At 41.1% G+C, this 26,460-nt stretch overlaps 1 protein-coding gene across 1 annotated transcript in view; it reads left to right on the forward strand.

Moving 5' to 3' along the window:
- The window catches only part of Antxr1 (ANTXR cell adhesion molecule 1), a 210,261-nt gene that overhangs the window by 99,107 nt on the left and 84,694 nt on the right, over positions 1-26,460 (forward strand). Inside the window, exons 11-12 of the mRNA XM_048352655.1 lie at positions 5,100-5,169; positions 6,793-6,871. Of these exons, the coding sequence (XP_048208612.1) occupies positions 5,100-5,169; positions 6,793-6,871 (149 nt within the window). The remainder of the gene's footprint in view (positions 1-5,099; positions 5,170-6,792; positions 6,872-26,460) is intronic.

A 26,460-nucleotide genomic window follows, 5' to 3' on the forward strand; every position in this document is an offset into this window, starting at 1 on the left:
TGCAAATGTTACAGTAGGAATGTAAACTCTCTACTTGGGGCTTACATCAGCTTTTGGAAGGATTCAACAAACTCCCCCCAGATAAGACTAGGGATTGTTTTTCTTTTCATTTTTTCCAGATATAAATATTTATATCAGAAAAGATTGCCAAGACTTGGGAAGTATTTAAATGATTTAATCAGCCCTATGAAAGGATTCACTCTGATTGGTGTTTGAATTAGCTAATGAATTTTAATCCTGGTTTTTACCCCAAATCTATTAGTCACCAAACTTCTAGGGCAAATTCTGGGGCTTTCCTTCTTCAGAGTTTGAAAAAAGGGACATTGTCCCAAGGTGAACACATGGAAATGTATACATTTGAGTTTATCGTTTCCAAACGAGTTGGTTCCTGTTAGGTCAGAACCTGTCAGAAGACTCCAGAGCCTTGTCACAGAAAGCATGTCTTCTCGTGGCATCCATTTTTGCCCATTGAAAGTCCATTGACCATTCATCTCCAATATGGTTAGTGTGAAGTGCTTCCATTTCCGGGGTACTTCTGGTTACTTCTAGGCCTAACCACCTAGGCCCAGGAATGATTACTCATGCCTACAATCCTAGGTCCTGAGAAGGCAGGGGTGGGGAAGATTGCTGTTTAGGTTGGCCTGGGAATGAGCAAGAAATCTTACTCAGAGAAATAACTGCAGCAAAGGGAGCATAGTTCAAGTGGTAAAGCCCCTGCCTGGCAAGTCAAAACCCCAAGTTCAAACCTAATACCACCAAAAAATAAAAAAAGACTAGGTGGATTGATATTGAGCAAGCCAGTAGCACTAATTAATATCTCTGAGCCTGTTTCCCAAACTGCAAGTAATAATATCTCTCTCAGGACCATCAAAGCAACAAGAAGATCATGGCTATATAATGTTAAACAAAATCGGTGTGTGTGTGTGTGTGTGTGTGTGTGTGTGTGTGTATCTACATGTGTATATCTGTCTATCTATACACATACAAATTCTCTTAAGCTTTTTTATTAGGAGTTCCTGATGTCTAAAAAAATGTTAAGCTGATAGAATGATGTGATTTAGAAATTAGACATTTTGAAAATTGTGGTCTTCGATTCTTTTGCTTTAAAGCACATATTTGCATAGTCTATCTTAAATATATGGATGCCATATAATCAAGTGAAATATTTCCTGAATCCTTATTAGTACCATGCTTATTTACTCATACAAAACTCTCAGCAATAATGTCATCACCATTTATATATATACTTGACTGCAGTCACCTAGGACTTGAACCTGGATTTTTTCATGCCTCAGTTTCTTCTGTCCTTCTCTGTGCCCCACACAGCCAGCCTCTGATTTAGGGGAATTTTCCTGTCAGAACACAGAAAATGTTTACTCTCTCTTGTTTTCTAACAATTCTTGTGTCGAATAAGTAAATCATTCTTCCATTGGAACTGTGTGGTGATAAATGACTACTATTATTATTACTACCATCATCATCATCATCATTTGGTTGTGCAGAAGTTTGAACTTGAGGCCTCATGTTGAATTAGTAGGTGACAGTGTCTGACCTCTCAAGTCTGAGGTATTCAGCAATTTGATATAATGTCACTTGTTGATCTTTAAATCACATTTCTGTTTCCTCCCAACAAATACTTGAGGCTAAATTATCTCAGGGTAAGCAGAGAATTCTGAAATAGCTTTGGGAACTGACAAGACAAACTCTATATCAAGATCATCCCCAAATTTCATTTAACTTCTGGTCTTTAACTACAGCCCCTTCCTAGTTTTCCACTCCATTGAAAACCAAAGCCAGAAAGGTTGGTCCAAGCTCCTGGTCTCCATTTCTCATGACAACTCAGTGCTAATGAGCAGTGAAATGGCTGCCCAGTGGGCAGAGGCAGAGGCCTCGTTGTACTCTCAGTAGATTATGGCCCCATAAACAGTACAACACCCTAGCTTTGGCAGAGATTGTAGTGAGGCTGGCATGACCTGAGAGCCAGCATGGCCCACCCGAGGGGCAAATGAGGAAGCTTTTGTGCCCTCCTTCCCAAGTGGATGTTCCAGGAAGGAGTCAGATGATGTGAGTTATAGAAACCAAATGGCCCTCCTTTGTTTAGAAAGAGAGAAACGAAAAGCCACTCATTTTTGTGGTAAAGTGAAAACAGGCTCCAAACCAAACAATCCCTCTCAGAGCAGAAATGCCAGCTCCACAGAGCAGGCCCCAGCCTCAGGCAAAGTGACAGAAGGAAGTGTCAGAACTGTCCCATAGCTGGGGCCAAAGCTTTCTGTCCTCCCAGTGAGGTATGTAGGATAGGAAAATGAAAAGGGAGAAAGTGAGAAATGGCTGCTTGACTGGGACATATCCCCCCCCCCCAACACACACACGCTTCTTTCCAGTTAAGAGGGAAGGAGACAGGCATTGTGAAGAGGGAGCCTGGTAGTGAGCTCAAGCACTAATGGGAACATGGACATGTAGCCTCTGCATTCGCCCTGGCTGCATAGCTGCCCTGTGCTGCCTCAAATGCCCTTCTCAGTGTGATGCAGATCTTCCCATAAAATGCAATCTGGAGTCAAGAGGCCGCGTGGGTCTGCTGTGTGGCTTCCCAGGACTCCGGGAGTAGAGAGCTGTGTATCCCCAGGTATTGCTAGTTCATGTGCAATGGGATAGACAAATAGAAGTGCTAGTTAGCCCTGCTTGACCCAGGTTTGATTTCTTCCCTCATACAAGCCTTTCCTGGAATGTCGAATCTCTTCACAAGGAAAGAATAATGGAGTGTTCAGTTCTAATCCTGGCTTGCCTCTAACTTGCTCTGCAACCAGAGATCACAGTTTAGCACCTCTATTTTGCATCTGAAAAAAAAAAAAAAAGAGCTTGATGATTCCTACCCTGCCTTTGCTCATAAGGCTTTAAGGAGGGAAGATGAACGTAGGTGCTACCAAATTGAGAGACAGATTATTAGCCCGCAAACTGCTGCCAGAATGCCTGATGCAGAACCAAGAAAATAATATTGTCCCTCTTGACAGCTCTGCCAGGTTAGATTTGACTGAATGAAGTACTTGGAGAGCACCCCCATTGCATCCCAGGTGAGGCTGGCTGTCATCTTACCATACATGGAAAGGCATTGGGAAGCCATAATGCTTCACTAATAATGGTTTCAGACACTGAGTGATCCTCTACATACCCTCCCCATTTCTGGATATTCCATAATCTGCCAACAACTGGTGCTAAAAATAAGGGACACTTCCAATAGCACCCTGTTGCTTTTAGGTGCAATCTCAGAAAGCCTTATTTTGTTCTCACAGCCTTCATTCATTCTTGCTGACTTTTCTGGTCTCATTTGGATCATATTCATCTACCCTCTTGGCCCTCCTCTACTTCTCATGAGATCTGGGCTCCTTCATATCCCAGGACCTGTACACCCCTTCCTCACCTGGCCTTTAGGTTTCAGCTTAAGTAGCTTTCCTGGTGGAAGTATTTCCTGACTTCCCAGATGAAGAGTAACCTCTCTTCCTATATGTATTTATAACCTCCCTTCTTATATGTATGTGTAGCCTCCCTTCTTATCTGTATGTGCATCACAGTTATAATTAAGTGCTAATCTGTGTGATTGCTAGCATGGCAGCTTCATGGGCAAGGTGCTTCATCTCTTACATTTCTTGTAAACCCTCGCACAGTACTTGGCCCATGGAAAACACTTAAATTTTATGTATGTGTGGTATGGGACGCAGGGGAGGATAACTGTTTCCTGTAGCTCCTATAAAATTCATGAAAGGAAGAAGTTTGTTTCTATTTTCAAAGCCTATATCACTAGCCCACAGTAAATCTTCCATGAATATTAGCTGCATCTATGAATAAATGAACAAATAATCTTTCACCATGTCAGGATTTCCCAAAGCAGCATTCTTCCCCCTTCAGTAAGCACTAAGCACAGTGCTTAGCACACATACTGGTCCTTTACACCCATCCCAGGTAGCTAGGCCCCGTAGTTCCAGCCATAGAGGACAGGGATCCCTAATCTCCACTCAGGGAAGCATTTAATGCCAACTGTATGACTGGCACCTGTCACAGGAGACATTGATTTTGACAATTTGCCATTGGCAAAAGCCAACAGCAGAACAGAATCCTTCAAACATATTTGTATCATTTTTACCTTCTAGTTATAAGTGATATTAGTGGTCACAGGTTGATTGAAGGAGAAATATTGCCCATCCTTGTTTCTCCAGTGGATCCTACCACAGTCTTTTTAACATATCCAATAAGCAATGAGGCATGAAGGGATGACTCTTATCTACTGAGTATACAAACTTTTCAACCATGTCTCTGGGCCCAGACCCTGGTCACAATGAATTTAAGTTTTTTCCTAATCATCCATCAGAAATAGAGCAAGAACTTCCCTACCTCCTATCTTCCATGACTACACCTGCCAAATCCTCCAAATGCCTCATTTCAGTTTTGCTCTGAAACCTCCCATGTTTCTTTTCATGACTATAAAACTCTGTCCATCAGATTGCAATCTCTGGACCAACTCAGAGAAAGAACTTTGGCCCCACTTCTTCCTGTGCTTCTCTCTTCAAGTCTTGCCCACTCCCTGTGTGGAGACATCTTTCCCTACCCTGTCTTTGCTTGTGCCAGGCCTCCTACCAGGAATGCCTCTTTCCCAGCTTTCCACTAAAGCACAACTCTTGTGGATTTTCCTAGGATGTAATCATGTTGGCTTCATAAAAGAGGCCCTTTGTCTCCTGAAAACATTTTGGTTTTGTCACTTCTTGTCTTTGTCAGCACCCTTTCCCATAGATGTAGCAATGAAGCTCCTTAGGTCCAATTTAATATTTTCTTATTTCCTCTCAGTTATTCCTGAGAAGAAAAGAGGCTAGTAATATAACATAAGAGATTCTAGTTCCTCAGTGCTTAACTTCAATGGACATAGAAACTCAGGAAAGTAATGTTTAGGCTTGAGTTCACTGCTAATAGATGTTATGGTGCAAGAGTTTTTATTTTAAAAATTCTTGGTTTCTGTTTGGCTCCCTGAACTTCACTGAAGATCTTTAAAAGTCACTCAATCTGGAATTATAACTTTGCCTCACTCCTCTTAACCTAGTACTTCTTCTTTACAGATGAGAAGCCCTTTGCCGTGGAAGACACCTATTTGCTGTGCCCAGCACCCATCTTAAAAGAAGTTGGCATGTAAGTTTTCACCAGCAACTGAGCCTCATAGCCAGGAACGAGAGAGACAGAGGGGGCAAAGAGTATCACCATGGACATTCTCTAGATTCCTTCAGTCATGATGGTACCAATGCCTACAGTCACCAAGCAGACACCATGATAGTGTTTTAGAGAGTATCCACTCATCTCTCCCCTTCCCATGAACCAGACATCCCCACTCAACAGATGTCAGAAGGGCTGAGAATTTAGGTCACCTGCTCAGGGTCATGCAGCAGTCAGATCAACCCACGTTCTGTCTGACTTATTCCCAACTATATTTCCAGAATGCTCTCCCAGGTTTCCTCACAATGTCATCATCAATGCCCTGATAGATGAATGTTATCTCCTTCCTGGAGAGAGGAAAACTAAGAAAGATAAAGTAGGACCTCTACTAGTTGGTGACAAACTAAGAACCCACATTCATACCTGCAAGGTCACCTTCAGTCCATTTACCTCACTCCACTACAAGATTCCCATGTATGGGAACTATCTCCCGGTGGCACCGTTATAATAATTGCCAATCTGATGTGGTCAAAATACTCAATAGAAAAAACAATTCAGCCACTCAGAAGCCTGAGTTCTGAGGATCGCAGTTCAAATCCAGCCTGGGCAGAAAAGTCTATGAGACTCATCTCCAATTACCACCAGAAGATCAGAAGTGGTGCTATAGCTTGAAGTGACAGAGTGCTGGTCTTGAGCAGAAGAGCTCATTGACAGTTCCCAGGCCCTGAGTTCAAGCCCCATGACCCACAAATGAAAGGAAAAAAAATTCACAACCTGAGCTAGAGAAGAATTATCTAGAGATACAAAGAGACAATGTTGGTGCAAACTGAAAACAGTCCTCTCCAGAATCAAGTCTAACAGACTGGAGAGAGGTGGAGGCTTTTAGGGGAAATAACTGCTGTCAGTTATTTACTCCCATTGTAAGACCACCTACTCTAAGTACCTGACATTGACCTGTGATTCCATGAACCAGCCCAGTGTCTTTATGGGAAGTACAACAAGATTGGAGTTCGTGTTTCAGTGAGTGCTCATAGATGAGAGGCAGTAGAAGGAGAATTAGTCCACTTATTGCTGTACCTCTAAGACGTGTGTGTGTGTGTGTATGTGTGTGTGTGCGCGCATGCGCCAGTAGTGATAGTGATTCAGCTTTCTTTCAAGTTAATTAGAGATAAGAGTCTCCAGGATGTTTCTTCCTAGGCTGGTCCTCGATTATCAAAACTCATATCTTACAGGTATAAGCCAGTGGTGCCTAACTTTGGACTACTTTTTAGGCATGTCTTGTCCTACAAAATGTGGCAAGTAAGTGAAATAGAAGTAGATTTTGTGGCTCCAATGCTGTATGCTGCCGCACAAAGAGCTCTGAACGCCCTGCCTTGACACACCAGCCAAGCACAGCCAGTGTCTCTGGAGAATGTGTGAGCAACACAAGCTGGGAAGACCATCCTCCACCTTTTACTAAGATAAACCCCAGCCCCACAGGGAGGGCACCGCAGTCCCCAGGGTAGTTAGGAACACAGTCCCAAGGAGACCTGTGTGTCTGGCTCTCCAACCATGGCTCACTCTACACCGTGCTGAGCATCTCTGGTTGCCGTGTCATTTCAGGAAAGCTGCACTCCAGGTCAGCATGAACGATGGCCTCTCTTTCATCTCCAGTTCTGTCATCATCACCACCACACACTGCGTAAGTCACAATGGCCCCTGCACTAAAGACCTCACCATCACTATCACTGTCAACAGTTGTCTTAAACTCCAGTCTTTTCTCCTAGCACCTCTCCAAAGTTTTCTGGGTCTTTATTTTGTTCACTGAGCTTTGACTCCAGCACTGATAGGTCAGGTATCGGTTAGGGTGTGCTGAATCTAGAATGTTTTAGGTGTGACTGGCCAGTCCTCCATTAGACATTATCTGTGTCCAGCACCCCCCTTTCTGGTAAGATGAGCTTGTTGAGAGAATGGAATCAGACAATAGGTCTTAAGAAGTTTTTCTCTAAAGGAAAGCAGGAAGATGAGCACTGGCTAGAAGAAAATGCATACTTTATAGGAGACTTCTTATTTAAGGACAGGAAAAACAGACACTTGTTTATGTGATTGTGGAAATAAACCAGGGAAAATGGAAATGTGATGAAGCAGGAGGGAGGGATGGTAGGAGAGGGACCTGCCATTAGGAGTGGTGGAACAGAGGGAGGGCTGCTTTTCTCTGCCAGCTCCTCTGGGTCCCTTCTCTGGATGCATTGTGATCAGGCAGCTTCACTTCTGGCTATACATAAGATCACCTGCAGAGCTTTTATTTACTTTTATTGTTGTATAATAATAGTACATAGTAATGGATTTTATCATGACATTTCTTTTTTTTTTTTTTTTTTTTTTTTGGCCAGTCCTGGGCCTTGGACTCAGGGCCTGAGCACTGTCCCTGGCTTCTTCCCGCTCAAGGCTAGCACTCTGCCACTTGAGCCACAGCGCCGCTTCTGGCCGTTTTCTGTATATGTGGTGCTGGGGAATCGAACCTAGGGCCTCGTGTATCCGAGGCAGGCACTCTTGCCACTAGGCTATATCCCCAGCCCTTATCATGACATTTCTGTAGAAGCATTAAATGTAGTTTAATCATATCCACCCCTCCATTATGCTGTTACTCCTTTTCCCAAGTTTTCTCCTGATTTCCTTAAATGAAAGAAACTTACCTCTGTAGACAAGCTTATTTAAGATTGCCTACATGGAGAATTTTTTTTAAAGGATATTCTCTTCTCAAGCCAGATTCACTGAAGCAAAGCCTTTAGCATGAACTCTGGTGGTCTGGGTGACTCCTGGGGAAGGTGGTGGTGTTCAGTCTTGCCTGAAAACCCCTCCACCTCAGTACTGACTCCTAGCCATGATCAGTGTGTCAGAGCCCAGCCATTCCCCAGGCAGACAGAGCTCAGCTCACGTAAGGAACCCTGCCTCATGAGCATTTCCAAGCAACCCTTGTCTGAATATTCAATTTCTTTAATGAATGAATTATATTAGATTGTTCTAATAACTAAGATGCTTGGACTGAGGATCAGTTTGAGGACTCGCACTGGTCACTTCCTGGTTGGCTTTTGGAAAGCATGTTGGTCAAACCTCTCAGTAACTAGAATCTTGTCTTTACTCTCACCATTGGCGAGGACAAGAAACTGCAGCCACATCCTGAGACCAGATGAGATAAAAATGAGTTATATTATAAATGCACAGGAAGTCAGATTTCACGATGGACAAGACAATCATCCTGTGTTTGTGGCAAACTAATTGTCTTGAAAGCTAGTAAGCAGCCAAATGGGTGCAGATGATAGAAAGGTTTAATTTTAACCAAAAACAGACTGGACGGTTATCACCATGGAGTGCCACAAGTGAGAAATGTCCATGTCTCTGATATCTGATCAACTCTTGATCCTGGATGCCTGAGCAGAATACCAATTTTGAGAAGAGTATGCAGTGTGAAATTTCTTACAGGGTATTTTGCCTGATTCTTTTGGAAAGTGACTCTTTCATAACCTGCCAGCCTTCCGGAAATGATTAAAATACCCCCAAATCAAACAACCCCATTCCAGTCCCTCCCAGTTTCTTTCTTTGAGTGATCCAACAATGCAGACCTGTATTTCTCATTATGTCTGACCATACCACAGAGAAACTGCTATTGCCCTAGAGACCCCAGGGATAGGGAAAGTGGGAAAGGAGAACATCTCAGGACCAAATGAGTTGTATAACAAATACAAGGATCCATTTTTCTTTACTTTTGGCAGATTAGGGATTGAACTCAGTGCCTTGTACTTGCTGGGCAAGTGCTCTGTCACTTGAGCCTTTGCCCTAATCATATGGCCTAGTAGCAAGAGTGCTTGCCTCGTATACATGAAGCCCTGGGTTCGATTCCTCAGTACCACATAAACAGAAAAGGCCAGAAGTGGTGCTATGGCTCAAGTGGTAGAGTGCTAGCCTTGAGCAAAAAGAAGCTAGGGACAGTGCCCAGGCCCTGAGTCCAAACCCCAGGACTTGCCAAAAAAAGTACTCTTAGAAAGGTACTGCAAAATTAAAAGAGTTTTTTTTTTTTTTTTGTCAGTCATGGAGCTTGAACTCAGGGCCTGCATGCTGTCCCTAAAGCTCTTTTTCGTAAGGCTGGCACTCTACCACTTTGAGCCACAGGGCCACGTCTGGTTTTCTGATGGTTAATTGGAGATAAGAATCTCACAGAGGGCTGGGGATATGGCCTAGTGGCAAGAGTGTTTGCCTCGTATACATGAGGCCCTGGGTTCAATTCCCTAGCACCACATATACAGAAAATGGCCAGAAGTGGCGCTGTGGCTCAAGTGGCAGAGTGCTAGACTTGAGCAAAAAGAAGCCAGGGACAGTGTTCAGGCCCTGAGTCCAAGCCCCAGGACTGACAAAAAAAAAAAAAAAAAAAAAAAAGAATCTCACAGAGACTTTTAAGCCCAGGCTGGCTTCAAACTATGATCCTCAGATCTCAGTAGCTAGAATTATAGGCATGAACCACTGGCACCCTGCTAAAATAATTCTTATTAAAGTCCCACCAAATTTTCCCAAATCATTCTCCTGGCCACTACATATATTTGATATCTCCTTTATCTAATTACATGTCACTAAGTTTTCTGTTTAATAAGTCCTTGATTAAAAGCACTTTAGAATATATTCTACAGTATTTCCTTTTCACTCAGAATGCTTTATTAGCACTCTAAATTATACAATAAAATTATAATAACCACTCAAAGATTTGAGATCCAAGACCATTCATTCACAAATATTCATACTCAACAAATATTCATTGATCACATGCTAGGTACCCTCCTGGGTGCTAGTATAACATTAGAAAACAAAACAGATAGAAATCTTAGGGGATTGGAGATAAGGGTAGACAGTGAATTGTACCATGATATTGTGTTAGTAGCCAGCCTGGGCAGAAATGTCCATGAGACTTACCTCCAATTAACCAGCAAAAAGCTGGAAGTGGAAGTGTAGCTCAAGAGTCTTGGGTAAAAAAAGCCAAGCAAGAGCATAAGGCCTTGAGTTCAAACCCCAATATTAGCACATACACACACACACAAAAAAGAAAGAACAAGAGAGGAAAGGAAGGAAGGGAAAAAGATTTTCACTTAATGATTCTCAATCAAATGATTGGAGGGAGGCAGAAAAGATAGACAAAATCTCCAAAGGAAACAGACCTGTATGCAAATAAAAGATTCCAATCCAAGCCCAGGCCCTATGCAGAAGCTCAAATTAAATACTGAAACTATCATGGAGTAAAAACAGAGATGTAGGTGGAAGGTGTGTCCATTCAAAAGATGAACTAAGGTGTTGAATTTGACTCTGTTTGAAGAATATGGATTTCAGGTTTTAAAAAAATGATCCCCTGGGTCTGAGCAAAAGGTTAGATTTGTCAAATGCCAGTCCCAGCCTGCCCAGTTCCTCACCTGGAACCAAAAATCATCTTAAAATATGTAGTGGAGAGTTTTCTCACTTTATTCAGTGCCCATTTGGACAACTGTGTCACAAGTTTTCAAGAGCCACATGAATAAGAGCCCTGCCAGAAGCAGAAATTCCATGAAGTTTTACAGGAAAGAGATCTTTTTTCCATCCAAGAAGTAAAAGATTCCTACACAAATGGTAAACTTCATTGAGCTCCATGGCTATAAGAAGTTGGTTAGACATCCAGAATCCTCTCTTCACCAGAACTTTCCATACCCTCCAGCTCTGTAGCCTTCATCACTTGCTCCCTGTCCTCCCCCACCTGGAATCTCAGGCTGAGAAAAATCACTACTGTGGGGCAGACGAAAGGGAGCATTGAACAAAGCAGCACACATTAGGACCTCAAAAAACTGTTTGTGAAGATTGTCTTCTTTTAAATAATTTTACAATTCTGTAATTCCTACCAAGAGAGCATAACATTTAGGATACCATTCCACAAATATTTTTGCAGCTGCTACTGTGTCATTTTACTAAGTTGCTGTTAGAGAGATGAGCCCACCAAAAGCCAATTAAAAGTATATAATAAGGTACAGGATCATGTGAGTCAGGTATAAATGCCATAGGATTTCTGAGAAGGAAAGGTAGGATTGGAGCCAGGAAGCCTCATAAGATCTTTATGGAGGTGGTAATACTAGAGTGGTGATTTTTTTTTTTATGATTCTAAGTATAGGTAAAGAATTGAGAAGAACCCATCCTCTAAAGAAAACTAACCCAAGCAAGGATAAGTACTTCTCTGACAAAGTTTTGTCATGGTCCTTCTCAAGACAGTGACATTACTTTTGTTTCCTCTCTTTTTGTGCCTGTGGATTAGGGGTCATTTCTCAAGTTATTTCTCCCAAGACATACACCTTCTATACCTGTGATTTTTATGACCCAGTATGATACAGGGAGGATACTGATGCTATTAATTATTACCTGGATTTGATTTGTATTTGATTGGAAAAAAATGACCATTTCCCAAGTATTTTTAAACTATCCTTCAGATTTTCATAAATGCAGACTATTCTTTCTCCAAACTGGTAATATTTTACTATAAAGAAAAGTATTGCTGTCAAAGAGTGCGCATCTGTGTCCGTGTGTATCTATGTATATGCAACAAAGAGTGACAGCAACCTACAATGATCTTCCCTATAAAGAATTATCTGGTCCAAATGACAATAGTGTATGAATAGAAAAGTTCTAAAGAAGCAGAGTTTCTTGGAGCAGAGACCAGGATTGTGTATTTTAACAAGCTAGCCAGGTAAATCTTAAATACACAGAACTGTTATCATCTTTCTCGCCCCACTTATCCTCCCCCCCAAAAAAAAGTCATTAACATCCATTTAAGAAAAATTAGTTGTTCTCTTGGCTCCTTCCAAAGCCCATTCATGTGAAAGTTCCAAAGCTTTCAGTTGAGAACCTACTCTTATTATGTTCCTTCTTTAGGGACCCTGTTGATAATATAAAGATAGGAATTTGCCTGAAACAATAATTTTAACCAATATGACCATATAATCTCCTTACTATTGTATTGTCAAAGACTACAAAATTTTCTGTCCAAATTCTTCTTTTCCATATTCAAATTCCTTGGCTTCCTCTCACACCAAAGCTTGGTGAGCCCCAGATGATGTGTTGCTCATTCCTTTTCTAGAAGAAATAGCCCAATTGCTAACACTGCATAGATCCTCATTTCTCTAAAGAAGCTGAGCTTTCAGCCCTTCACTTAGGGCCCCCTACAGGCATAGTTTTGAAAAGAATGGGAGGCTGAAGGAAAAAAAGCAAACATTGAAAAAAATCAAGTATCTTAGACACCATATAGCCCACATGCCTTCTTGAGGAAAGACAGATTTATGTCTTGTCCACCATTGCAATCCAGCAGCTGGCACAGTGTCCACACACAGTAGTGACTGGAAAAGTAACTGATGGTTACATGAAAGGACTCCATCAAGGTTCAAAGTGGAACTGGGATGGTGCCTGCTAGTAGAGAAGAATAGGGGAGCCAGAATGAAAAGGCTATGAGGATGATGGCCAACAATACAATCTTCATATCCAATGAGTTTGGACATAACTTAAGAGACACATCTGCCAGATGAGAAACTAACCAGCAGTCTTGAGAAAGACAAAAGTCAAAGTCATCTTAAGAAGAGCACAGCTATACTCAGGTACAATCCCTTGTCATAGATGCAGGCTGGAGGAAGCAACTAGCCAGATTCAGAGGAGGCCCCCAGACTATCTACAGGATTTGCAGTCTACCTAAAAGATAGACAAACCTACAGATTGATAGAATCAAGGTCATTCTAGAAAAGTTATGATGGGGAACATGGGCATGGCTTGAGCTCACCTTAAAATGTCACAAACTTAGGCTATAATCTCAACTGATAGGGACAGCCTTAGCTATGGGTGAAAGTGCAGTCTGCCTTTGTGAAGCTAGCTGAGAAGGAGACATGCTTGAGCTCCTGACAGAGACAATGGAGGACCTGGACCACTACCTAGCACTGTCCGCAGAGTTTCATCCCTGGGCTTTCCATGTGCAGTTGCTATGCCAGTTCAATTCAGTTACTGATAGCTTTAGCGTAACTTGAGAATGCAGATTCAGCTGGATTTTGTAGTCAGACAGCTCTCTAGGTAAACAGACAGCTGGCATAGCTGCCCTTGCCAAAATCTCTTGAATTTCACCAGCCTGGTAGGAAATGCATCCAGTGGCCCATGCTGAGTGGCAATCCAAGACAATAAAAAATTATTGTACACTCTTCAGAAAAAGTAGAAATCAGAGAATACTTTTTTTTTCTTCTCCTATTTCTTTTCCAAGGTTGGAAAAACAGTCCATCAATCAAAATAGGTATCTGTCTTTGGGATAAATAATTCATGCCAGCATCCATAAGCACGAGGGAAAGAAATCCAGAGACCAGGGTACAGAGAGTGAAAGAGGCCCACCACATGATAGCACTCAGGACCAACATGTACACAACCAGAGTTATGCTCAAAGGGTTAAGGGCTCCAGAAACCTCAACTCAGTGAAGATAAAATCTTTATCTGAGTAGTGAAGGATCTTCTCTGGGGTAAGCCCAGGGAAACTGAATGTGTAAGGAATATTTCCAAATATGGCTCTTTAGCTCTTTAGCTTGGAGATATACTATAGCAGAGAGACAGCATTAATAGGGCTGTTCTGAAACAGAGGCATCTATACCCAATTTTGGCCCCATTTTTAAAAGACCTTTGTAATTGGCTGCTTCAGGTGGGAGTGAACCCCCTGTTCAAGCATAGGCAACATGATGACTTCGGCAGAATACGCATCAAATGACACTGATGTATCAGATAGCTGATTGAACTAGAGAAGCTTCAGCCTGCTTCTAGGTCTATGCTAGAGCCCCAGAAGTATATTCGTACATGTGGTCTGCCCTCCACAGTGTAACAGATGAGTTTGGCTTTTACCTCTTAAAAATAAATTTAAAGGGCTGGGGATATGGCCTAGTGGCAAGAGTGCTTGACTCATATACATGAAGCCCTGGGTTCAATTCCCCAGCACCACATATACAGAAAGCGGCCAGAAGTGGCGCTGTGGCTCAAGTTGCAGAGTGCTAGCCTTGAGCAAAACAAGAAGCCAGGGACAGTGTTCAGTCCCTGAGTCCAAGCCCCAGGACTGGCAAAAAAAAAAAAAAAAAAAAAGACTCTTCAAAAATAAATTTAAAGATCCTAGGTTCAACCCTAGAGCTACCAAGAAGCAAACAACTAAATTTAAGGGACTTTATGGATGTTAAAGGCAGTTTCTCTTAGTGGATTGCAAACTGTTCAACCTTTACCTAAAACACATGAGGTCACATTTCACATGAGAGTGTACCGAAAACTCTTCCTGATAATAATACACATTCAAAATACTCCCTTCCATTTACAATTAGTACACCAGTCACAAATCATTCTCCTTTATTTATTCAGTGGAGTCTCAGTAGAGCTATACAAAATTCAAGAGTTTTTATTTTGAAAAAATATTCTGGCTTTTTTTGTTGTTATTGTTGTTTTAAAAAGGTAGCCTGTGGTTTCATGTACTGTCATTGGAAAAGGCAAAAGACCACAGGCATATCAGAATGCAGAACTCAGATCTCAAAAATTGTTTATGAACTAAAATAAAAGGAATTTGCCAACATATCTATTTTGATAACCCTTGTATGCATAAAAAAATGTCTTCAAATATGTTTTGAAGTATTTGTGCTGATTTGTTTCTCTTGGATATTTGAGCAATTGACTTTTCAATATTTTTATCTCTAAGAGTTTTAAAGAATGCTTGCCCTCAGTTTGAAATTTCCTTGTTTTGAGAGTAAATGAGGAATAGTTTTTCTAAAACTGTATTTTAGAAAATTCTGAAATAAGAACATAATAAGCTGGTAGAAATACAAGTTAAATCCAAATAACCCATAAGCAAAATAAAGGGAACAAACTCAAAAATTTTTAAAAGGCATACTGACAGATTGTGTTTTTAAAATAGTTTACTACATGCTCTTTTTTTCTACATGCTCTTAATGATAATAAAACATACATTTAATAGAAAGTTTGTAAATAAAAGTATGAAAAGTTATATCAAAATAAAGTCAATACAGGTCTAATAATATTGAATAAGGAAAAATTAGCCACAAAAAATATTGGTATAAAGAGCACCATAACATAATGGCAATAGAAACAGTCTAAAAGGCATTATTCTAATTTGCACTTGATGACATGCCCTCAGCATATATAAAACAAAAATTGAGAAAATTGTAAAGAGAAATTCACCATCTCAGGAGATTTACACACAATTTTCTCAGTAGTTAATAGCTCAACCAGCCAAAAATTAATAAAATATAAAGGTTTAAACAATGCAATTAACCATAAGCTACTGGGTACATAATTAGACTCTTTAATTATAATATTCAAAATAAGGCCCTAACATTTAGGATACATTAAAATGAATTACGAGATGAATAACAGAAATACATTGCCTCAATTAGAAGACACACTTCCTCTGCCTACCCACACATGCTCATTTTAATGCCTCTGAAATTAAGATAATCAGTTAATCAGTAACATACCATGATTTACTGGGCAATGGTTTCCTTTAGTGGTATATAAAATAATGAGACATCCCACAATGGATAAATCTGAAATTTCACAAGATGTTTTCCATCATTCTGTATACTACCAAAAGCAAAAATAAGGAAACACATGCTGAACAAAATGGATTAGTCACTTCCTGTCCACCACCTACCCCTATGCACACAGGAAAATAAAAGCTCTAGCCATGTCCCCTTGAGGGAATAGCCTACTGTACATGGGAAATTTGCACCCAATAGAAAATACTTATTCCTTTTCAAGAACACTTTTATGAAAAGTAGTCATGTACAAGGTTATAAATCAAGTCTCAATAAGTCTCATATAAACTACATTCTGGAATGAAAAATAATTTAAATCAATAACTAATCCAGTTACCAATCAATTTTGAAAATTTTCTGTTTGAAAATTTCAAACATATATCCACATCATTGTGTGTGTGCACACACATGCGTGCATGCATACAAAGTAACATGTGTATACACACACACACACACACACACACACACACACACACACACTGGTACCAGGGCTTTAACTCAAAACCTTACCGTCTCACTTGGTTTTTTTGTTCAAACTGGCACTCTACCAGTTGAGCCACACCTCCAGTTCTGGCTTTTTGCTAGTTAATTGTCTGTGCCGGCTGGCTTCAAATCAGAGTCTTCAGATCTCTGTCTTCTGAATAGCTAGGACTATGGGACTGAATTCCCAGCACCTACCTTCCAAATCATTTCTAAGAATGAATCCCCAGCACCTAGCTGCCAAATCCTTCATAATGTAAATAAGAAATACTTAGAACTTATCAATTATAAAGATGCCATATACCAAATTTTAGAAGGTACCTAACATGGTTCTTACAGGGAAATTTGTCATTTTAAGTGTTTACATAGAAAGGTTGTAAATCAGTTGGCTCAGCATAGAACTCAGGAAGTCAGAGAAGAAAAACAAAAATAACAAAGTAAGAATGGAATAGAAAACAAGATGAATGGAGCAGTAACGAAAGTGTTAGTTGAGTGTAGAGTGGGTGAAAAGAAAAGAATAGCCTTCGATCCAAAAAACTGTGTTATTGCTGGTGAGGCTTAATGGGAAGATGAGCCAAACTCAATGCTGTCATGGGGTAAGGGCAGTGTTGGAGTGAGGTCATCAACTAAGGGGACAAACAAAACACAGAAGATATTAGTCAGCCCTCACCTAATCCTAAGTTGTTCTTCCTAGGACAACCTGGACACAAAAGCACTCTGTGAAAGAGTACACAAAATTTTACTTTCCCCAATTTTATGACCAATTAAAATTTGCCAAAATAAAATGAAAACTTCCAATATTGAAATTATTTGACCTTAAAGCCGGCTCTGATCGCTACTGAACATTTTCTTTTGTTTTGTTTATTCTGTGATGCCAGGGATGAATCCCAGAGCCTTGGGTGTGTTCTACATTAAGTGAGCCCTTACCTTTATTTCTAAGCATATGGTTTGTTTTCTAGTTTCTCACTTCTTAGCATTATACATGTGTTTTTCCATTCTAAATAGTGTCCCCACTTTTTAATTTGACTATTGAAGCTTGTGGATGCACAAATCTCAGATAGCCAATACAGGTAAATTATATATGAAATAAACCTTAATCTCTGAGTAAGAACTTAGGAGAAAGTGTACGTGCTCTAAGTCCACAGGCCTTAGTTAGTAACTAGTGTGTCCATTCAACCCTGCTCCTAAGTTATTAGTGCTATTATAGATAATTGAATCGTTTGGGTTGAGCATTCTAAATTAACAAATCCAGTTGTGAGAGATTGTGGGAGTGTACAACTTAATGAAGGTCCAAGAAGTGGTAGGCAGAGGGAGACAAATAAGAAAAAAGAGGGAGAGGGGAGACTAGCAGTTGAGGAAATGGAATCAAAATTAGAGAGAACCCAATATGTCCAGCTCTATAAATGGTCCAAAATTCACAAAATCAGCGGACTGAACTATCATTATAGAATGAGAGGAGACCCAGACCACCCTAGTTGGCAATTGATAGCCATAGTTCACTAAATCCCAAGCTGCCCCCAAGTCTTTACATGAATTTCCTAATCAGGATGCTATTGGGAATGAAGTATAATGTTTGCACTCCCAACAAGCAAGCAAACTTTTCTCTCTTTGTTCCCCTAGAATGACAAAGTCCTGTGAGGGAAAATAATCACTTTTCCATACTTAGTCATTAGGGCACCAAGGAAATTCAGAAGGCAGGCATTTAATTTCTTTTCCTCCCCAGAAAACAAGCAAGCACAAGAGACAGCTTGCCAGCATTCCTGCACCATCACTGAGGCTGCTAGAACAGATGTTAGTTTATTCAGTGCTCAAAGCAGTAGACAGGATGTTTTGTTTCTTTTTTTATTGTTACTTAAAAGCACTTGAATAAATGACAGCCAAAATATTCCTAGGATTCTTCACATAACCCAACGTCAGGAAAATTGCTTTATTGGTAGAGTGAGAAAAATATGAAAGGTACAAGCAAAGGGAATTTTCTTTTACCTGCACTAACCAAGTTCATTCACTTGGAAAAGATACCCAAGATTCTTGAGATTATGTATTAAAGGTACAAAATCAGCCAAAACAAATACCCACAAAATGCCACTTATGATAGTTCTACCTATCACTCTGGGTAAATTTCACCACTGGCCTTAAAGTCTGTGAATGCACAAATGCCCAATTGATAAAAATGTGTGCTGACCATCCTGTATTTCACACTTCCTCACACTATGTAAAAGTTTGTCCATTCCTGCCCCCTGTACCTTTGATCACACTTCATTTTCTTTCTGGAATGCCCTCTCTTCTTTCCACCCACTCTATCTCACCACAGCTACAAGGCCAGCCAAGGGCTGTCTGGACACATCCCAGGATGCATCACTGGCCTCAGCAAACACTGTAACCTCACTGTGCTCGGAGCTCTGGGCCTGTGGGTTGTGGCATCCTCTAGAACTGAATGGCATCTAACCTATGCATCAGTCCTGATTTTCTAGGATCCAATAACCATTTCAGGCTTAGAAGATGACTTGGTTCATTTTTCTGAGTCTCCTCCCGCTGAAAGACTCAATAGAAAATATTAGAGACTCAAAAAATGATTTGTTGGTTTTCTGACACCCTATTATTATGCAGTTTATAGACATTGTTTCAAAGAGTGCTCATCTGGGTCACCTTTCGTCAAGATGTATCTTTATGAGGCACCACCCAAACCCACTCTAGCAAGGTGAAAATCTAAAGCAATAGCTAACAGGATATAGTATGTTCACTTTCCAGTAACAAATAATGGTGATGTTGGCTCACATCTGAGGGCTGATTGCTAAGACCAATTGAGCATGTAATATTCAACAGATAGCTACATGAAATGCAAGTAAACAAAGGATCACATTGAATGGGACACACAAAAAACTGAAAATTAGGAATTATCCATTCTCTTTCAGCCTTCTAATATTTGAGCATTACTAAGTAACTTTCTCTGTAATAACTAACCCCTTTTCAGTAGCTAAGACATTCTGCATACTAACGAGTTACATCTTGTCTACATTTTCTCTAAAGACTGGTTTTGATTAACACGCTCTATGCATTTTCTGGAAAGAAAGGAAAGTGCTAAATGAATCCAAGATTGATGTTTCATCACCCTGGCCATTAAGTAACATGAATTGTCATTACTGGGTCAGGGTGAGATGAGTACTGAGATAATGCTGTAAATTAGGAAGAGTATGTGTTCATGACAGGACCTCACAGCTTGAGCTGAGACTATAGAAGTATGGTACCCATTCTCCCCATGATGCCTACTAATGATGGCTTATCTAAGTCCTGCTACCATTATTCATATCAAGTAATGAGGTTCAGCACAAGCTAGAATTTACACATCCAAATGACTTCTGCTTGTTCAGCTGTATGCTTTCCCCAACAACACTGTCATGATTCCAACTGCACTCTATACTCTCGCTTGGAATTTCTGGAGTTTGAAGACATAGTAATTAAATATCCTCAGTCTGGGAAATTCAAGAGTGAGAATATCATTTAATTTCAAAAACATTATGAGTTAGGTCTGAGGAAGTGTGGATTATCATCAATCTGGGAACCAACCTGATTTAAAAAAAAAGAAGACTAATAAATTCTAAGATTATTTTTTGCCCTATTTAAATTGGTTGTAGACGCGGTTCAAAGAGGATAGATATTCCAAATTGCCACTCAGGTGGATGGAACTTGATTCTTTTGCATCTGAGAGTTCTGTTATGTCCACTACATGAACAGCCTCATTATAGCTATTCCTTTTTTTAAGAAAAAAATCTTCCACAAAAGCTGATGTAATTTACACATAATAGTTCTATATGCCTTCTTGTAATATCTTTAGTGCTTATCAAGTTTATTGCCATTTCTTGCTTCTCGGGTAGCAGGAATGAAAGAATCACAATGTTTAATTATGTTATTAATGTTTAGTCAACCCTAGAGAGGGATATTAAATTTGCCTTTAGAAAACAGTCCACTTAGGTTCTATTTTCCTCAATACTGGGATGGCAAGCTTAGGGACTCGAGTTTCTCAAATATGTAACCTAGAACCCCCCCACTAACAACACACTCCAGTCACTATTAACTTGAGATTACTCACAGAAATAAAATTCATTTATCTAGCCCAAGCTTGGGCACAGACTTGGGCAGAAAAACAAGAGGAGAATGGGAAAGAGAGTCACATGTATTGAAGGATGATATTTACACATTTTGCCTCATGTCATCTCAAGTAGGAATTATCCTGACAAATAGGAATCATCTCCATTTCACACATGCAGAGAAAAAGAAGGCTAAGAGAGGATGGATAACTTAGCCAAACTCACCTCTTTCTAAGGGGAAGTCTTAGGAACTGGAACATATTTTTCTAATTCCAAAGCCCAGGCTCTTTGCAGTGATGTGGGCCCACATGGAAATGGAGTAGCCATGGAGACCTCTGTACCAGTGCCATTTCTGCTACCCAGTAGCCTGACCCATAGTCCTGGAGGTGAAGATAACAGAAGGAGATTTAAATAGTATTTAGGTCCAATGAACAAAATATATTGATGGAGATGTATGACATTGGAGAAGAGAGAGAGAGGAAGAAAACTCAAGTTTTCCACTGAAGTGACTAAGAAGTATTATTATAAAGATGAGAACGAGTGGGTTTGAAGGGGAGACTGGGAGCTCAGTTTGAACTGTTGAAGCTGACATGTCAGTCAGACCTAGAATGGGAAGAGGTCTAGGTTAAAGGTAAAGATTTAAAAAAATAATAATAAAGATTTAAGTGATCATTATCCAGGTGAGACTTTAAAATAGAAAAGGAAATGAGACTGCCCACAGAGGATGTTAGAAAGAAAAACAGCAATGAACCAAGAATGGACCCATTGGTTTTATAATTGTAACACACTTAATTCCAACTTGATGCCACTGAATAAAGACTGAAAGAATGGAAAAAAAAATTTAAATGAATGATTCTATCAGGTACATTGTTATGTAAGTGTCCAAGTACCAGAATAAGCCATTTGGGAAGATTGAAAGGAATAAGCAGAGATAGGAGAAGGATCTGGAGAGTACTCTTACAAATGCCAGGAAATGGAATTTCTAGTTAATCCAGAAATAACATTCAGAATATATAAGCTGTGGAAGAGAGAGAATTTTGGTCTCCAGCCTTGCCCATGCAGAATTTCTCAGCAGCAATAAAGTGACTTGAATTTCATCTTTCAAAAGAAAACTTGCCCGTGTGTTGCCAGCTTTGTCTGGGCAGGAAACAGAGCTCTGAGCAGCTGCTTAGAAAGGTTCTAAATTCCACTTGAGAGCACTGGAATGTGACGCCTCCCAAGCACCAGATCTGGCATACAGAGGGGTGGGGGAGCAGGTGTGCACAGCCCTCCTGCATCCCTCCCCCCAGCAGCAATATACCTCACTCTGCCCTCAAAGTCTCTGATGGAACAGGGCAGAGATAACATGATCACAGTCCCCAATCTCATTATGTCCTCCTCACCAGAGCAGCCCTGGCATCTACAGCAGGCAGATGAAGTTGCAAAGCAGAAGGTCCAGACCCACCCCTGGCTGAAAGATTTCCCTTGATGGCTCCCAAGCATGCTTCAAAGACAACCTCATCTAGTAGCAGAACAAGATAGAGAGAGGGTAGATGGCAGATAGGGTAAGGAAGAGGAGAGAATGAGACTCTGGGAGCTTCAGGTCATCAGCCATGTCCCTGGGTGCCCTATCGAGGGGCAATCTGGAGAAACAGCTTTCAAGAAGCACTCACGCACCAGCAGCTCTTTTCCTGTCATATTTTTTGGCAGAGATTGGCTAGGAACCTTTCAATGTGGCAGCAGAGACCTTACTAATTCATTCATTTGAAAGCATCTGTTCGGCTTCAGTTACTCAGTGGGAATACTACAACTCTGCACAACTTCACGCAGCCCACAGAACTACCACAAACCCACCATCCACCAGTGAGGGCTTTGTTAACAGATTGAGCATACTGTTGGTAAAGTGTAAATTATTTCAGTTGCCAACACCCATCCTGGAGCTAGTTACACTAAATGGTATTGGGGGTCTCCATAGCCAGGGCACCAAAGTATACCTTGGTTGTGAGTTAAAATGAGACAGAAGGCCAACAATGATATCAGAAAACCTCTGTATCACCTTTTTGACTCCCAGCTGAAGACTGGCTGAGTCTGGCAATAATCCAGCTAGAAAGAGAAGCACAGAATTAAGTAGATTTAAGGTGTCTCCCAGGCATAGGACCTGGCCATGAAAGACACCCAGCCAGAGGCTGAGTTACCCAGAGCTGATTAGCTTACATTGTAGGACTCCTTACTTGAATGGTCCTTTGTAGGCTTTTCTAGGACACGGAGAGGATTTGATTTTCTTCTAAGAGATTCTCACCCCCAACTTGTGGAAACATCAGGCTTCATAAAAAACATTTTAAATAGAGTAGCCAATGGCTATCATTACTCTAGACTGCACACACCCAAGAGAGAAGCAGAACAAAGATCCAAATATGCTGTTGAATCTAACTTACTGAATGAGTAGAGAAGAAGACACAGGCCTGGAGTTACACCCACTGGGTGCCCTCACATAGAGATAAGGAAGAAATATTTCCTGCTTGACCCATATAGTTGCCAAGGCCCAATAGGAGGACATTTTATTGCCTATACCACATGCCTTGGGTATTAAGCAGTATCCCCAATGCTAGCCCCAGAGGAGATTTAGGATTTCACAAAGTTTCTTTAAGTTGAATTCCTTCCAATCTCCCACAAATTCCTCTCCATTTTATCCTCCTCCATTCACCATGGCAACCCCGAACACAAAACAGAAAGGGGTAGCAATGTTTGGTTTTATATCCAGAGGCTTGGCTCTCTTCTATCATATTACAAACAAGCCCAGACATGATTCTTTGCCCACCCCCACCCCGGCCCATGCCATGTGTCAGAAATCCAAAATCCCTAGATCCTCTCTACCAAATGTTTCACAAATCTATATCTTTGAGAACAATATCTCCTTTGTCTTAAGCGAGATGCCCTCATTTCCTGAGCTGGGAGCAGAAGGAACTTAAGAAAACTGTGATGCAGCCAGCCTTCAGAAAACGTCATCCCTAATAACAAACCCCAGGGGAAGGAATAGGGCTGAGCACATGCAGCCTTCAAATTTAATATTACCTGTCAGCAGGCTAAATAGCAGACCTCTGAGTAAGCATCATATATATATAAGACCAGAGAATGAAAGCTGAAAATCATTCGTTGAAGAAAATGGGTGTCCCCCTAATGGAAGATGTACCATATTTGGACAGTTTTTGTGACTACCTCTTTCAGCTCTAGTCACAAATCTGGGCACCTATGTATCACACTTCCTTGTGGTTTGGGGGTTTTTTTTGGGGGGGGGGGGTTGTTTAGAAATAAAGGGGCATGTTTTCTTTTGAATTTTATTTCCACTTTGAAATGCAGTAAGAATTTAACTGTGTTGATAATTAGACTTGATCCTGGTGATGGGGAGGAGAAGATGCTGAGCACATATTCATCTAGAGTCAGGCTGTCCACACACTCCTGGGTGCCAATCCAAAAGGTAGTGCTTAACACAGGGTGAGCTAACAGTGAACAAGAACAGAGAGGGCAGGTCAAGGTCAGAGCCCAAGGTGTCCAAGCAGTCTGCCCTAGAGCAAGAGAACAGAATAGGAAATGGAGTGAGATTCTGTAAGGTTCTTCTATATATAATGTTCTATGTCTCTTGGGTCTTTCACATACCTCCCACCAACAGGCTCAGCCTGCTCCTAAGCATATGGGAAAGAAAGTGGAGAAAGGAAAAGTCTTCATCTGGAACCTGAAAGATACAAAAGGTCTGATTTAGAACAACTGAACTTATTTTATGACTGAAGCAGATACTATTTATTAACAACACAAATGTCTGTTTATTTCACTACTGCGTATTGCTATTTATTCAACCAATAGCATAGCCATGTATACCTTACATTAGGTATGACTCACCCTTCATAAGGTTGTTGATTAGAACTCAAGGCCAAGAATCAAAAGGAAGGGTAGCTGTACCTTGTGACTCTCTAACTTCACTCTGCATGAAATACACACCACCTTGGCTCACCCTGACCTCACTGGGCCATGTGAGGAAAGGCTTCCTTCAGAGCAAGGAGAAGCAATTACAAAGCCTCCGTCCCTAACAGAGCTGTGAAGCCTGCTAGATAAACCTGTGAGCCACATTGCCCACATTTAGATTCTGGCTCCTCTGTGTGGTTGTAGGCAATTTTCACCACTTCTCTTTGCCTCCATATGTTTGCCTATAAGATGGAATACTAAAGTTACTAAATTCATGTTAATGTGAATGAGAATAAATGGGCTAACAGATGGAGAGCATATTAACACACTGAAAAAATACTCTTTTTATGTCATAAGTGTTCAGTAAATATCAACAACAACTAAGGGCAGTTATCATCAACATTGGCATCATCATCATCTTTAGCATTATCATCATTCTTCCAGAATGTGAGACCCTTTAAAAAAAAGTTTTTAATCTATTCACTATCTCCTACATAAAATAGCTTGGGGGTACAGCTGTTGAGTGAGTAACACACTCCTACATGGTGGTTAGCTGTTTGAACAGCCCACTCAGCAGACTGAACACTTGGTATCCATCTTGTCCACTTGAGATCTTCTCAGTGAGCACAGACAGACCCTCAATAAATAATTGCTGGATGAATTAATGAATGAACCTCAGAGGTTGTATGTACTATCTCTTTATGAAGTATAGTTTCAGGTCTAAGTTTATGGAAAATCAAGTCTATGCCCTTTGTTTGGTGGTAACTCTTCTGAAAGGAGCATGGAGATGGTTTTCTGGAAGATCTTGCAACCAGCCTAGGGCTCTATCCCTGCTCTGACTCCAGGGCATGAGCAAGTTTCCACTCTACCCGACGTTTAACCCCACCAGGGATTCCCTCTGTGTATGTAGTGTGCCTGGTCCCCTCCTGAGTTCTGCCCTTCCTCTCCTCTCCAGGTAGAAATGATTCCTCAAGGTCAGATTAAAAGTGGCTAGAGAAAAGCTAGCCATCATCTTAACCAAATCTGGGAACTTTTGTCCGGCTGTTAAAGGGACTTCTCTCCCTGTGAGCCATGCTTTACTCTGCTTGCACAGGAAACCATCTCCTTCCCTTAAAGATGGGAACACATATCTGCACAGTTTTGTGGCCCTTTTGCTTCAGTATCTACCTGAGTTGAAAATACAAGCTCAAGGAGGGGGGACTCATGTAGAATATGAACCATTGCAGTCTGTGGTCGTTACTATGAAGCTGCTGCTGTTTTATAAGCCTCTTGGTGACAAGAGCCACTTATTACCCCAAGTGCAGACAGGTTTATGATCTGAAATGGTCCCTGTATTTACTGTTATGAGGAGCTAGAGGGAGAGAAAGTTACAGCTCAGTATTGGATGAGGTCTCAAAAATCAGATCACTTGGCCCCTGTCACTTCCATCTTCTACTCCCAGACAGACATTAAGATTTCTTCCCTCCATGTTAAGGGCCTAGAGCACAGAGATCAAGTAACCAGGAGGCTTACTCTTGACTAACGGTGCATTGTATTGACTAACAACATGTTACACTCTTGCATGTAACAACAGTCCAGCAATCTGTTGTACTTTGGCCCTGCTCATCACAGCCTCTGTGCTGTCTCCCCACCCAACACTGCAGGCTGCCCAGCTCTGCACCTGCCCTGTGACCTATGGCTCCCTAGAGGGCCATCCACCATTGTCCAGCCTGGGTTTCTTGGCTGGAGCCAAGGGTGTTTAATCCCCTGACTTCTTAGTCAGAGATATTCCAAGGAAGTCTGGGGAGTAAGAGCCGCCTTTAAACAGCTTCCAGTAGCCCCTGCTGAGCTCTCCAGTGGGTAGTGAATCTCCTCTCATCCTGCCATCCTATCCTGGACAGGCTACCCATCCTTCTTTATCTGCAAATAGGAACGGAACAACTCAAATTGGAGAATCAGATAGTACTGTGAACTGTCTCCATTGAAAACTGAAGATTGTGGGTGTCATATCAAGAAAGCTACATGCTTATGTGCTCTTGATCTCATCTGGGTGTGTCTCATGATCTACTGAGCTAGACACTCTGGAATTCTGACTGCCAAGTGGAGACCTCCATGTATAGTATGTGTGCGTGTGCACATGTATAGTGTGTGTGTGTGTGTGTGTGTGTGTGTGTGTGTGTGTGCACGCCAGTACTGGAGCTTGA

Source organism: Perognathus longimembris, chromosome 8, assembly GCF_023159225.1.
Source record: "Perognathus longimembris pacificus isolate PPM17 chromosome 8, ASM2315922v1, whole genome shotgun sequence".
In the NCBI taxonomy this organism is placed as follows: Eukaryota; Metazoa; Chordata; class Mammalia; order Rodentia; family Heteromyidae; genus Perognathus; species Perognathus longimembris.